The sequence below is a fragment of the Papilio machaon genome, chromosome Z (genome assembly GCF_912999745.1).
Source record: "Papilio machaon chromosome Z, ilPapMach1.1, whole genome shotgun sequence".
Classification (NCBI taxonomy): Eukaryota; Metazoa; Arthropoda; class Insecta; order Lepidoptera; family Papilionidae; genus Papilio; species Papilio machaon.
The window spans coordinates 2511640-2526212 of record NC_060016.1 but is presented as its reverse complement, the minus strand read 5'-3'; the positions used below and the strand labels follow the sequence as shown (position 1 = coordinate 2526212).

Below are 14573 nucleotides of genomic sequence, written 5' to 3'. Positions count from 1 at the left end.
ACGAAAGACATCTACAGCCATTGTACATCTCATTAAAGTTACACTGAATGTAAAAAAAAACAAAAATGTAATGCATTCAAACTAACATGACTGTTACCTTTGTAAAACAAAAAAAAACGGTTTATAAATGTCCTTAGCTAACAACAAAAGAAAAAAACACATATTCGCTTAGGATAGCCTTCTTTTAGACATTTTTTTGATTTGATTTTTAAAATTATGCTCATTGAATCTTTACTTACCTTGAATATTTATATATAGTAAAAAAATAAAACTACATAAAGATAAAACCAAATATGCATGTGTCTTTTAATTTTCATTTACATTTGTTTCGAAAATCCGTTTTCCGAAAATTAGTGGTATTTATCTATTATGTATTTAGGGGAAATCCTCAGTTAACATCAAATGTATGATGACGCAATATTTTTCACTTTATTTAATTAATTTTTATTAAAAGATTCAATTCAAAATTCATCTTTATTTAAATCATTATTTTCACACGTACTTTTGTAATACTTATATTATTAAATAACCTTAGAGAACTAAATGATATGATGACTTTCGCGTCAACACAACAATGAATGAATATAAAGAGTGAAAATAAACAACAAAAAAAAGATAATTTTTTTACAATTTTTTACTAAAAACGACCCAAAAACAAAGTGTTAACAATAATCGAAAAATAGAGCAATCCCTTAACTTTTACTATAACACAAATTGACTAAACAATGAAACATTTTTAAAACAAAAAGTTGACGTGAGAAACTTGCACATTGTTGCTCAAACATGTTGTGTAAGACGCGAACTACAACAGCAGCGAGAAAATCAAACACCGCGATAACAAAATGACCCGTGCTCGATTGCCTTGCTTTGATTAAAATAGAAATCTTGTACCACTCCTGCAATTTTTATCCCCAATTTTCGAAAACAAATACATATACAAACAATTTCATAGTTACGAGCATCGACACACCTCGCATCGGCACTTTTGAAAAGCTTGAATTGTTTTTAGTGTTTTCAAAGAAAATATTTTTATTCCATAACCATTTTATGGCACCCAAGTGATGCATCTATAAGATTTTCATAAAAATAACAGCAATAGTTAGATTGTTCATGCTCGCAACTTTACAAAATATACATTTGTAACAAACACACACTTTACTTATCTTTGTACAAAGCAAAGAAAATGTATACCTATCCTAGGTAACTCCAAACATTTAACAGTCCTTGCTTTTGAGTTGTAAGCTGATAGGGTTGTTTCTAAATATTTTCAAACAATGCATGCGGCAGTCTTTCACTAGTCGTTATATACATTAACCTGGTAATTGGGCGATGACTTCCGTTGATGAGGCAGAACAGTCTAGCAATGGACGGCGTCGGTACATAGGTGTTTCTTACATAGCGTGCACTGCGGCCGACTCACCGCTATCCTAGAGAATATCTCCGACGCTGATAGTTCTTTACTCAGTTTACTGCACATCGAATATGACACAGACTTCTTTGAAAAATCTTTGGCCGGCACGCACGTGCGTGCTCTCACTGGACCAATCTCTTGACCCGTTTCAACTGTCAATTACAATTTTTATACATTGTATTAAACTTTTATATGTGACAAAATAAAATCGTACTCTTACTAATATTGTAAATGCAAAAGCTTAGATGGATGGACCGATCTTGATGAAATTTGGCTACTTATGAAGCTTTTTTAAATCCGCGGACGGAGGCGAGTGCCTAATTAAATATAAATTTAATTAATAATGTGGGTAATTAAATCAACTAAAATTAGTTAAATACAACTGTTACCTAGTTTTGCTGATTCGGATGTTATAACGATGCAAAGGAATGCCATCCCTGGAATGTAGCAGTCAATGTTTGGAACCTGGAAATGTTTAAAAGTCTAGTTTTGTGTTTAAGCAGATGAAATAATTTTACTTGTTAATTTGGTACTTGCAGTAATATTCGCATAGTCCGGATGGTCAGGGTCCCAACAGCCTGGGTGGTCGAACGATAAACAGTTATAACACTGGATGCCTTTAGTTGAGGGTGAAACAAATTTCTTCGGTTTGGCTTTTTTATGTTTCCCTAAAATATTACACGAACTTATTAGTAACTAAAATTAATTAAAACTTTTTAAATGTAAACGAGATCAATGAGTTTATAAATAATATTTAAATTTGAAATAATTAATTTAATTCAATTATTTAACAAAATTCGTCAAAAAATATTATAATATGTTTATTTACGTGTTTTTTTCATACCTGTAACTATGAGGGTAACTAGTAGGAGGTACACGAAGGTAATCTTCGATGTCAGCATTATAGTCCCCCGAGGAGAGCGTCTTTGCACTTTTTTATTACGAATTAATTAAAAACGCTAGGATGCGATTAATGGGCGACCCGCAGAAAGACTGACGAAGTGATCGATCGTGTCGCGTTTATAGCTTTACTGCAAACAATGATGCTTGTTTTGGTTTCGGCATCACGCGAACACATACAGGCTGTTCCTATATTCTATTCGCTAGAATTATTCGAATTCTTCGAAAATCTTCATAATACTTTAGAGGAATAATTTTTTTTTTAATTAGTGTTTCGATTCACTTTTAAAATGTTATGAAAGACAAAGATTTGCTAAATAAAAAAGTTGTCAATGTCAATAAAAACATGTCCATAAAAACATAAGAATTATGTATTTAAGATAAGATTCGTACTCCATATTTCGTTGTTAAATCTATGTTCGCTCGGATTTACCTAATGGAACATTTTTATTAAAATTACCTTTATACAAAATGAAAAAATGTTGACTAGGTATTAGAAAAAATAATTAAACGTATTATTTGTAAAATTAACAATTTTTATCGCGTATTTCTAATATACAGATATGCATAAAATACGCATCCATAAATAAGTACTTGCGGTTGGTGAAATCAAAAAAAACAAATATTTCAAACTCTTAACGGTTTAGGTACTCTTTTTTTCCTTTTATAATGAGAAAAATGAAACAGCCCGTATAAACGGTAAAATCTAGTAGTAATGTTTATGTATATATTTTTGTTGATTGTATACGGCGTGGTGTACGGCTGCGATCTACCAACGTACACTAATCCATTAGTTATTTGTACACATAAACATACTTCATTATTATTAGTTGGTTTACTAATGACGCGGCTATGCATTTCGCACTTTGTAACTCCATGTTTGGTTCGGCGATGCTTCATGAAATACGATCGACTTACAATATACGTTTCATGTCTACTTCATGTCTATCGATCATTCATCATTATACACTTTGACTAACGTACATTTGCAACACATACATTACATGTCGGCTAACACAAGGCATTTTAAGTTAACACATGGAATGTTGCATTCAATTACTTGTAGCCTAACTTGTATAACAGTGGTAGATCCCACAACAACAATATTTGTTGGGTGCACGAATTGTCCGGGTCGACCGGTGAAATACCACGACCACACAGAAGACAGGCGTGTAGTGGAAGCAATTCCGCGTTTCGTCTGATGAGTGTGATACCGGAGTTTTCCGGAGGAGGGGACGCATAGGAAAGAGAAATATCCTCTTTCTGTGCGTCCTCTTCTCCGTTGATTAAAGGTAGGCAACGCATCTGCATTTGCGTATGTCTATGGGCAACGGTCGCCTCGCTATTGCGGCGAATCCAGGTGGCCGTTCGCTCGTTTGCCACCTTATCATATAAAAAAAGCCTTAACTAAATAAAAACCATTCATCGTTACGATCAGTAGTATTACTAATACTACTGATAGTGGGTCTTACAGTTTTAGCTCATAATCTGTGTGTCCAAATGACACATTCAGAGCCGTTTGGTGGTTGCTTAAATGGTCTCTTAGTGTTGTCATAGTTAGGACTCCAAGTTCGACAATTATCCGTAGTATTGTAAGTCTTATAGTTAAAGCGCATTTAGTAATAATTAAGGAGCAGTGTAATTTAAATGTTAAATACTTGAAAAAAATTATATTTCATGTGATGTGTTGCAGGGCTACCGCATGGAGTGCCCGCCCGGGTGCCCTGCCGCCGTTTATGAACTGATGCGCGGCTGTTGGCAATGGAACCCGGCAGACAGGCCCACCTTCCGAGAGATACATCACGCGCTCGAGCATATGTTTCAAGATAATTCCATTACCGAAGGTAAATTCAACATTGTATCGTCCTAAAAACTACTACAAAACGATGTATGTGCTATCGTACAATTTGTCAGGTATAATAGGAAAAAATTAAGCCACACGAATCTGTATTTTAGTGTAGGTAGTGTAATAAGGGGAAGTTATGGCAGTACAAATAGCGTAAATTTTAGATGATCTATGTCTTTTGAATTTTTTAATAAGTGATGAGAGTATTTTCCATTGTAGTTACTTATGTGAGAATTAGTGAATATTTCTTAGAGTTACACTAGCAGGTGTAGTTTAAGATAGACAATTCATTTTTGCCCAAGTTTCAGGAATGACAAATTTTATTGTTACGAAAGATAGTAAATCTCAGGACGATGTTATTGGCCACCTTATCTGGGTTTGATTCCTAATGTTAAGTGATATTACATCCTCGAAGATGTAGTCTTAGTTAATGAAAGGATGCTTGACCAACAGTGAATAAAAATTGTAACTAGCTTTGTAATGTAAAGAATTATATGCATATGAATTGTATCCGTACGCAGACTAATATTAGCATTTCTTATAATGTTCACAGAATTTTAAGTTTATGAATGGCATATCTTTGTGTCATAAAAGTTTTATTGTAAACATCTTAGAATATGCGAAGGCTAGTCAGTACTTAGAGAGGATGGTATAACCTAAACATGTCTCATATAATGGAAATGTTATTTTTATAAAAAAAAAATCAGGATCGTGGAAATTTGTTGAAGGTTATATTTTATATATTATGGTTGTTATAAAGATGTTATTGCATCTTTGTTTTGCTTATTGATGTCTTTATTCACGTTCACTCATTCACTAAATTATATACTGTTTTGTTTGTTATAGTTTTTATTTAGAAAAGAGATCGAGACCTCTTTCTTCGTGTCAATATGTTATATAACAAATGCACCTACCAAATAATTATTTATTTGAATCTTTTAAAAGAATTGTATTGTTGCAATGAGCACATTTGTCATTAGTATGTTACTCAGGCATGCAAAGAAATTTGTGTATTAATTTAACATTAGAACGATGATTCGCACATGGTGAAGTTGTTCGGTTTTAATTTCGATAATATAATAAATTCCTGAAGCTTCCAAAGTTTATAGCTCGGAGAATGACTTGTGACGTCGTGTAATGTATCTAGTTTTTGTAACGATATCCCCTATTCATTTAAAACTATTGCTACGAATGTTGGCTGTTTAATATTTTAAACATGTCATAGAAAAGTTTTTGATATTTTAATGTAAATGTTGTACTTATTATTATATGAGTAAAGAAACATTTTTGATATACAGTTTGACGTTTTCCTATGTTGTGGATTGCGTAGTGAATCATCGTTTGAGATTGAAATCAGCGACTTGCACGCTTGATGTGATCGCTCTATACTTTCGCTATTGTTGTTATCAATTTTTCCTTATGTGTGTATATTCTGAAAATATCTTCTGTATGAAAGAAATTAAAAAGTAATAAACATGCAGATGTAAATGGTGTTTATATATTATGTAGAAAGAAATTATACAACGTTAATACATGGCTATTATTAAAGTTTGTTTCAAAGCATTTGTCAAATGTCAGAAATTTCAAGCACATTTTTCGCCCTAGATTTTAGTGGCGAAAAAATGACGTAATATAAAATGCATGAATAAGTTATATCATAACTTTTGTTCAATGGATTCAATGATGATCTTCAACCTTTGACTAATAACCCCTTATAGTTGTATAATATTATTTTTATAAATATCATAATCAGAGATCATAAACATTTGTAAATAAAAACATGTGTAAAATTTTATAAACACATTTTTTATTGTATTGTAATATGAAAACAGAGGTCGAGAAACAACTGCAGGAAGGCGGTGGACACGGCATCGGTTCGCAGATGTCCGTGAAGAAGTCAAGCGTCGGGCCGGTGTCGTCCATTGCCATGGCAGAGACGCGCGCCGTACAGATGCGACGCCCCACCAACAGACGAGGCAAACAAGCACCCACACCACCCAAACGCACAAGGTCACACATACAAATTATATTGTAGTATTTTCATCTCACTCACCCAGAAGAATAAATGTTTTTCCGCGCTAGTTTACGCGTATATTTGTGTTTTCAAACCATTGCTAGTTTCTGTAGCTGACACAGCTTTACCGATTTTGAATAGTATCATTTAACAATGTAGTTAATATCATTATATGTTATTTTTTTTGTAGTTTTAACAAAAGCTTTAAACATTTAAAATAAAGTGCGTTTTGTCCGACAGCCTGTTGTCATCGTGCAGTTCGTTCCGTGAGTCGCAGTACGCGGCAGAAGAACATGCCGGCCACGACGACCTGGCTTCTCTTAACGGTATGTACACACACAAACACACAATCACCCACTAGGATTAAAATAATTTAATGAGTAATTACTTACTACAGTTTCTCCTCTCTAGCAGTATACAATACATAAATGTTAACACTCAAATATTGAGAGTTCATAGTTAAAAAAACACTAACCCACTTGAATATAAGTGATTATTTTGAACGTTCAAAAAATCGACTGTTAGGGAACGTATTAGCTGACATGTGCTCGGCGGAGTACGAACTGAAGGGCTTCAAATGCCACGCCTCACGTGCGTTCGCGTATTCGTATACGCACACATATAATTTAGCCTTCTGGCCCTCCCTTTTAATAATTTCAACCTGACTCTATTGTATTCTATTATTTGAATGTTTCAACACATTTATTGTCTAATAAAAAGTTTATTACACTAGTTGTAAATATTTAAAATAACTTACGAAACGAAGATTCTTTGAAATTTTATGTATAGTGACTGTAACGGTAATTTGGTCTTTGGGATATTTAGTGGAAAAGATTTTAAACCTTGTTCATCACCGACATGTCATAGAAAGTAAAAAGAACCTTTGTGATGAAAATGTTATATCTTTGCAGTATGAATACTACCGATTACCGATACTACCGATTTTAGACAAAAAATTAATACATTTTAACAACCTGTACGATCTATTATAATCGGTCAAAGGAGATAGGTTTTTTTTTGGTTACTCATTTTTTTCTGCCAAATATATTAAATCATTTTGTTCTTATGTAACGATGTCGTACGGCATGTAATCATTTCATAACAGGAATTTTAATTCCATCTCGTATGTTTTCGAATATCGCTTTTGCTGTTTGCTTCAATATGTCTATTTAAATTTTATTAATTTTTTATTCGTAATGTGTTGCATTGGCGTATTTTGTTCAACGTTAATTTTCTTTTATGTACATGTATGCAAATATACATAATAATATATACTTTATTAATAATTATACTATTGTACTGAAAGTTTAATAATATTAATATATGTTTTTACAAGCATTAAATATGTTATATAAAATATCTGTGGTCATAGCTCAGAATATGATAAATACAGTTTCATTACTCTACAAAACAAGTAAATAAGTTACTAAGTAATCTTGAAGGCACTATTAAAATATTTACATTCGATATATAAAAAAGATATATTTTTAAAATTAACATAATGTTTATACGACCAAATGAAAGAGTACCTAGTTTTTGGCGATTATACCTATATTAATTAGTCATACTGAGCAAAAATGTACTTATCATCGTCTGATCTATGACCACAGATTATATATTCATTCTTTTAAAATGACGTTTTTGTCTGTTTATCCGCTCGCTCAGGTGTATAGCAATAGGTTCAAAAAATTTGTAAGTATAAGAAAAATTTGTCGGGTATAGAAAAACCTTTGTTACATTATCTGTAATAATTATATTCTTTGAAGTTTACAGTACAATAGATTTTGAAAAATATATTTTTCCTATTAAACGAAATTTTAATTATAACCTAGATATTGATAAATAGATAAAACGGTACGTCTGTCAAGATTGCAATTTATTTTATTATGATGATTATTTACTTTTTTTTAGTAACCAAAAGATATTTTTGCGTTTAAGAAGAAAAAATAATGTGTAAAAATAATCATTGATTGTTTTTTAAACAGTATTCAAAATGTGAAATTTAAAAAATATGATAATTATTATATCTTGTTTTCTTGACTGACGTACGTACTTAATAAAAAATGTCTATATAATACGTCACGCAATACGATCTCGCCCTCTTACTTTATACTTGCCCATAATCGTACAATAATGCTTTTTAAAGAGTACATATGTGTATAGTGAAACTTGACATAATGTACACCTGCTAACTTGAAGAGGTATTACATATTAAGGTTTACAATTCGATTGTTCGCAATGCATTTTTTTTAAACCATCATTTCGGCATTAAAATTTTACACTTCGACGTTTTTATAACTTGTTGTCGGATTAAAAAAAAAGCCATGTTAGAGTTCATTCATGGATTTTACTTTGTTATAAATACATGCTATTCTGCTAAATTTTGATACATTCTATCTATTAATTTCGTTTTATATCGATTTTACTTCATAATAAGCATATTTACCTACATATCAAAGTACTTCATTTGCTAAGCCTGCAGTATTTTTTGTCATTTATAACCGGTGTATTTAATTTAAATAATGAATTAAATACATTTATCTTACTTCATAATTAGGTGCGATTTAAGTTTTGTACGACTTATTTAAGGTTTTTTATTTATAAAATAGCGAAATAGTTTATTTTTTGTAGTCAACCGGTATTTATAACATATATGGAAAAAAGATTGGAAAGCACAAGAATATCAAAGGGCTTGTATTCTGCCCGTGTTGCGTGGTCGTCTTCGATAAATTATTTTTTATTTATTTATTATGTTGTCACATTAGTGGCCGCTTCTTCATTGCATCCTCTATATCTGACACTTTTAGATGCGTGATTTTTTTTTTAATTCAGTCTTGCATTTCAGTATTCTTTTCTTCAATGCTTAAATTGTTTTATCGCAATATCGGCATAATTTTCTTTTAGTTTAGGGCTCGCTTTGTGTACGTTTTTAATTTTATTATTACTTAATAAAATAGCATTTTAAATTTATTACGTATAACTTTAAACTTTACACAAAGAAGATCTGAAATTTTATCTAAAAATTCGTCTGTGACAGTCTATAAAGAAACGTTTATTTTGTTACAATGTTATTTGTTGAATACAGTTTCTTAGTCTGAGATATTATGCTTAATTCCAGTAGTCAGTACAAATTATAGCATCATGTCAAAAATATATTGTAACCACCTTAAATTAGAATTGAGACATACAATAAAATATAATGAAATCAATATTAGAGTGTTACAAGTGTGTGTAGCAAGCTGAGTGTTGTGCAGGTGGGGGGCGCGGCGGCGGGCGAGAGGCGTCGTCTGAGGGCTCTCTGGCGGAGGCGACGCCCGACACGGACGAGTCGGCCGGTGCGAGCGCACCTGGCGCACTCGGCCTGCCCGCAGACTGCCGGCACCGGCCTAAACGCCGCCACCACCACGCCCACCCGCAATACCACGACTTCCAGGACCTAGAACCACTGGTACATAATTCGTTCACTTTAATAACTATTTAATTTTGTAACATTACATACAACATATTTTATTTGAATTCTAGCGGTATACGGGAGTTGTAGTAGCGGCGCTCGAGGTACATAACGTAAAACGCGCCATCAACCGTTACGGCACGTTACCGAAAGGCGCCCGCATCGGTGCTTACTTGGAGTCGCTGCGGCAGAGCGGCGGTGGTACTGGCGCAGCGGCTTGCAGCAGCGCGCCCCGCGAGCCCGCGCAGGATGAAGCGCGCTCGCTCTCACCGCGGACGGCCCGGGCACAGCCTCACATGATACGTTCCAACTCGTCGGGCGGAGTCACCGCACCCGCACCGGCTTCTCCGCGCGCCTCACGAGCCGCACAACCCCTCAGAACCTTCAATAGTCCCGCCAAGCCGCGTCCGCGGCTCGCAGAACTAGAGTTTCCTCCGCCACCGTCTGATCTCCCTCCTCCGCCAGAGGATTCGGTGCAGCCGCCTCCGCCCCCGCCGCCCCCAGAATGTTGCCGTGACGCTGGAACCAATACCGCCGACCGGCTCGACGAGGGCGCGCCGGAGCGGACCGATAAAGATGAAAAACCTGCTAAACAAGTCATGAAAGAATTGCTCGAGTTGAAACTCGTTGCCGAAATCAAAGAATGTGCCGACAAAAAGAAACAAAAAGTTGAAGAATCGGACCCCACCCTAGAAGTTATCGAAATGCACACCTCTTTTAAAGACCCAGCGTCGCGACTCGTTTCCGAACTCTCCGAGAGTCTCAACATGGAAGTTCTACGTATAGGAGAAAGGAGAGTCGAACCAAAGCCGGCTCAAAGCGGCAAAGAGACCGTTTCACCTATTGACTTGAAAGCGAGCCTAAGAAAAACAACTTACAGCAATAATGTCGAAAAGAAACCGGATGAGACAAAAACCAATACTAACTTTAAATCTCAACTAAAAAAAGTCGGAACGAACAAATTTAATAACGCTAGCAAAGAAGGCGAGGAGTCGGGTAAATCGATTATTGATTTCAAATCTCGCCTGCGAAAAGTGGATAATGGTAATCCACCCACCAACGGAACCATGAAAAAAGTCGAGCAGACCTCGCCGGAAGATTCTCGAAAGGACGTATCCACAAAGAGCGATGATTCAGATAAGAAGCGGTCAGAGAGCGGCTCGGTGGACACGAGTGGCGGCGACGAAGAGGATAAGAGACGAAGCACCGGCAGTATTAGCAGTCTCAAGAAGTTGTGGGAAGGCAAGGAGAGCGATGAACGATCCGGTCATAAGATGCGTCCCAAAGGGGAGGAGAGCGAGGAGGCTTCTCCAGAGGATCGGAGTGCGGCGGCGGGTGGCCGTGGAGGTGGCGCGGCGCGGCGCGAGGACAAACCCACCGTGGCCAGCAAGCCCTCGATGCGCGCCCGCCCGCTGGCCAAGTGCGGCATATACGCCACGCCTCTCGCCGCACCTGATGCTGATTCCGATGTAAACTCGCTTGCATCACTTCGCGCCTCTCTCGAATGGTGCACGAATGAGGTATACATTATCTAAATACATTTTATTGTATAATGTGTGTCGAATGCACGTGTAATATAGATGTGATATTTTGTAAATGAGGTGCGTCGTGGATGCGGTGGTGGTGGTGGCGGGCGCGGGTCGCTGTGGCGGCTGCAGACGTCCGAGCGGCTGGCGCAGCTCGGCGCGGCTTGCGCTGCGTGCGCGGCGGCTGGCGGGTGCGCGCCGCAGTTGCGTGTCAAACTGCGTGCGGCCGCCGCCCGACTTGAGAACGAGGCGCGAGCGCTCGCCTCGCCCCACTCCCACGACCACCACCTCGCGGACGGTGTCGAGCAGGCGCTGCGGGACCTCGCAGCCATTGTGCACAGGTATCACACTCATTGCTCCAATATTACATTACAGCACCACTTTTAATAGTTTAATATAATGTAAACGCAATAATTGTACGAAGCTTTCAATTACACTTATCTATTTTATCGTCCCGAGTCCAAAATGATTAGAACTATAAAGCACATTCGTATTATGTGAATAAAAAAAATTGCGAATTACACAAATTGAGAGAATGTGCTTGGGTTCTTATAAATATACAAATTTAAGAACCCTAAGTAGAAGAAGATTATATTATACATAGCATAAATGGAAATAAATAAATCAAATTTCATTACTTATGACGTATTTAGAATGTGTAGTGATCATTTTATCGTAAAATTTATTTCAACGTTGCTTACAGGTAAACGGTTAAAGCGTCATCCGAGTTGACATGACAACCTGACATCTGACATAACTGACTGACATGTCATGCGTGTCAGTCAGTCGGCATTTCGTCTACGTCATCGTCAACTCCCGGTACGCTTCCTTCATGCTTTTAATACACCGACCACTTATCGAATTAAGACCAGGAAATGTTGTTTATGTGTAGAATATCGAAACATCTTTAACTTTACTATTCATTGAATTATCTACACTGAAATAAACAATCTTGCATTCTTATCATTTTTATAGGGTCTTTTGTTGAGTTCACTGATCAATATTTCAACTGAGATGACGGCTATCGTTCTTGCTCCTACAATCATCAATTAAGTTATTGAAATTTAAACGGAATGCTTTATTCGTTTTGTATATGAGCATTGATGTCGAGAAAGTTTTTTGTTTTTTTTTTAGTGAAAAAATTGTAAATAAAATTTGAACCGAAATGTAAATACGCACATTATCATGTAATATTCAAATTCATGTGTAAACTATAATAGATTGCTTAGTAAAATAATTGGAGCTTAACTTTTCTATAACTTATTTTTAATATTTTTTTAAATCAAACATTTTTGTCTGTGTTATAATTTATACGATGAAAAAAAAAAATTGCTTGTAAATTACAAAAATCCCCAGTCATTAACATCTGAGGCCAAATTCGATGCTTATTTTGTAAACACACAATACACGTGTACAGAAATTTATAGTCTGACCAGGGATATTGAAAACTTATGGAACTATAATTAATTAAAAATAAAACTATAATTGCGTTATAATTTTGAATTTTCCTATTCTATCCAGTTTAATAAAAATCTAACAATCAAAATTCGTTTCCTCTTACAAAATTACACTTATGTCCTTATACGTTGCCTAATATAAATAAAAAAAAAAACCGTTAAATTAAATTTAAGTTTTGAATTTCCATTCCTTTTTTATGGGATATTTTATGAGAAAATTTATGAAAATTTACATCATTAATACTTTAAGATATGAGTTGATTATAAATTTTTAATTCATTGACTGGTATTTATTAATATTTACTTGATTTAACGCATCATCGAATTTGGTTGATGTTTAAATATACCATTATTTATAATCACTTTAACCGTATATAGTATCCTAATCATTCCATGATCACAACATTCTTGACTGGCATTTAGTATTTTAAATATAACAATAACTGTTTTAGATTTAATAACAATCCTACACAAATATTTATAAACCAAAGATGCGGATTTGTATTGATGTATATTAATATATGTTCGCTAATACCGACCCGTTGCCGCCATGTTTACCAGCGAATACTCTCAAATTAAGCTTTTAGTTGTAAGTTTTAATTTTAAAATAATAATGTTGGTATAAATGTTAGTGCGTGTTTGCGTACGAATGCGTGTCAGTGTGAACGTACGTATTTCTACGTGCAGTACAAAACCCAGTAATGCGAATGTTATAAATAGTCACAAAGTTAACAGTGGATCAATTCGCGGCTCAAGTACAATGCTATTATTGAATTTATTCATTATAATTATTATATTTTAATTAGATAACAACAATCAAACGTAATGATACAGCATTCAGTTTCGCTACCAAAGATATTTTGAAAGATAATAATCTCACAATTCGAATGTAAAGATATTAAAATGATTGCGACCATCGGTTTTTCAACATCCATAATTTGTTGAATGTAGAATTGAAATTTTGTTACCTACCATAAAGTGGAGAAACTATTCAGCGTCAAGTATAACTGAACTAAACTCGATGGAAACGAATCTTTTTGATTCTTTACACTGAATTGATAAATTCTAAATGTACGTGATGAATGTCATTTCATTATATTTGATGATTTGTTAAATAATTATTACATAACATTTTAGATTAAACAATTCTATTTCATTATAATCATGTAGTCAAAAACTTTCGCATTATATAATTCATTATTCATTGTATATAATTATTATTAAAGACTGAGAATTGATTGATATGATGTATGATCGAGTATGTAGTTTGCATTAAATAATTGATTGCATAGTTTTTTAAAGCCCATATTAAATGAAAATCACTTTTAGATTCGTAGTTGAATTCTATATTATAATTATTAACTTCCGATGCGTATAATGTTCAGTGCCAAATAACCTGGGTGGAATTTTTGATTTGGGAAGCGGGAAGGGTTCTTAAATTTATATCTTTGCATAAATGTTTGTCATTTGTGTACGTAGAACGTATTTTTGACAAATGTATGCTTTATAATGTTATAGTTTTGTTAATATTAAGATAAAATTATATACTCAGCTTGTATTTTCAATATGTTATATTCGGATTTTTGGTGGTTTTAAGACACAGATATGATAAACTTTTAGCATTTAAAGTGTTAGACTCACAAAGGAGAGTTAATACCGCTTGAGAGTCGCTTTGGGGCCTACTGTCGCAAACCCGATACTCCCCCCACCCGCGCTGTGCTGTAAGCATGTCTGCAACTAGTTTCACACTAGGACAGCATAGTTAACAGAACAGTACTGCTATTGTTTGAAAGTTAACATACTACCAAAACTGTATTCCTGTCTCGCGTGCTTTCAAACATTAGTATTACTGTTGCTGGCTCAGTTTATAACCTTCGTGTGAAATTAGTACAGCCCTGCCTTGAAATAAGCAAACGCATCCTAGTTGGCTTGTAATTTATTTAATATTGGTCTTATCTACGCGACATT

General features: G+C 34.7%; 2 protein-coding genes across 2 annotated transcripts in view; one reads left to right on the top strand and one right to left on the bottom strand.

Annotated features, from left to right (window-relative positions):
- The window catches only part of LOC106720036 (tyrosine-protein kinase Abl), a 44339-nt gene extending 32238 nt beyond the window's left edge, over positions 1-12101 (top strand). The window contains exons 9-15 of the mRNA XM_014514588.2: positions 4005-4155; positions 5990-6167; positions 6412-6497; positions 9426-9619; positions 9694-11142; positions 11224-11489; positions 11852-12101. Of these exons, the coding sequence (XP_014370074.2) occupies positions 4005-4155; positions 5990-6167; positions 6412-6497; positions 9426-9619; positions 9694-11142; positions 11224-11489; positions 11852-11855 (2328 nt within the window). The 3' untranslated portion in view covers positions 11856-12101. The remainder of the gene's footprint in view (positions 1-4004; positions 4156-5989; positions 6168-6411; positions 6498-9425; positions 9620-9693; positions 11143-11223; positions 11490-11851) is intronic.
- LOC106720037 lies at positions 654-2427 on the bottom strand. The gene is made up of 4 exons (XM_014514592.2): positions 2256-2427; positions 1949-2079; positions 1801-1876; positions 654-1563 (listed from the first exon to the last, which is right to left on the bottom strand). Exons 1-4 carry the CDS (start codon positions 2311-2313, stop codon positions 1358-1360), a joined length of 471 nt encoding a protein of 156 aa, XP_014370078.1. The 5' UTR covers positions 2314-2427; the 3' UTR covers positions 654-1357.
- Positions 12102-14573: the final 2472 nt, after the last annotated feature.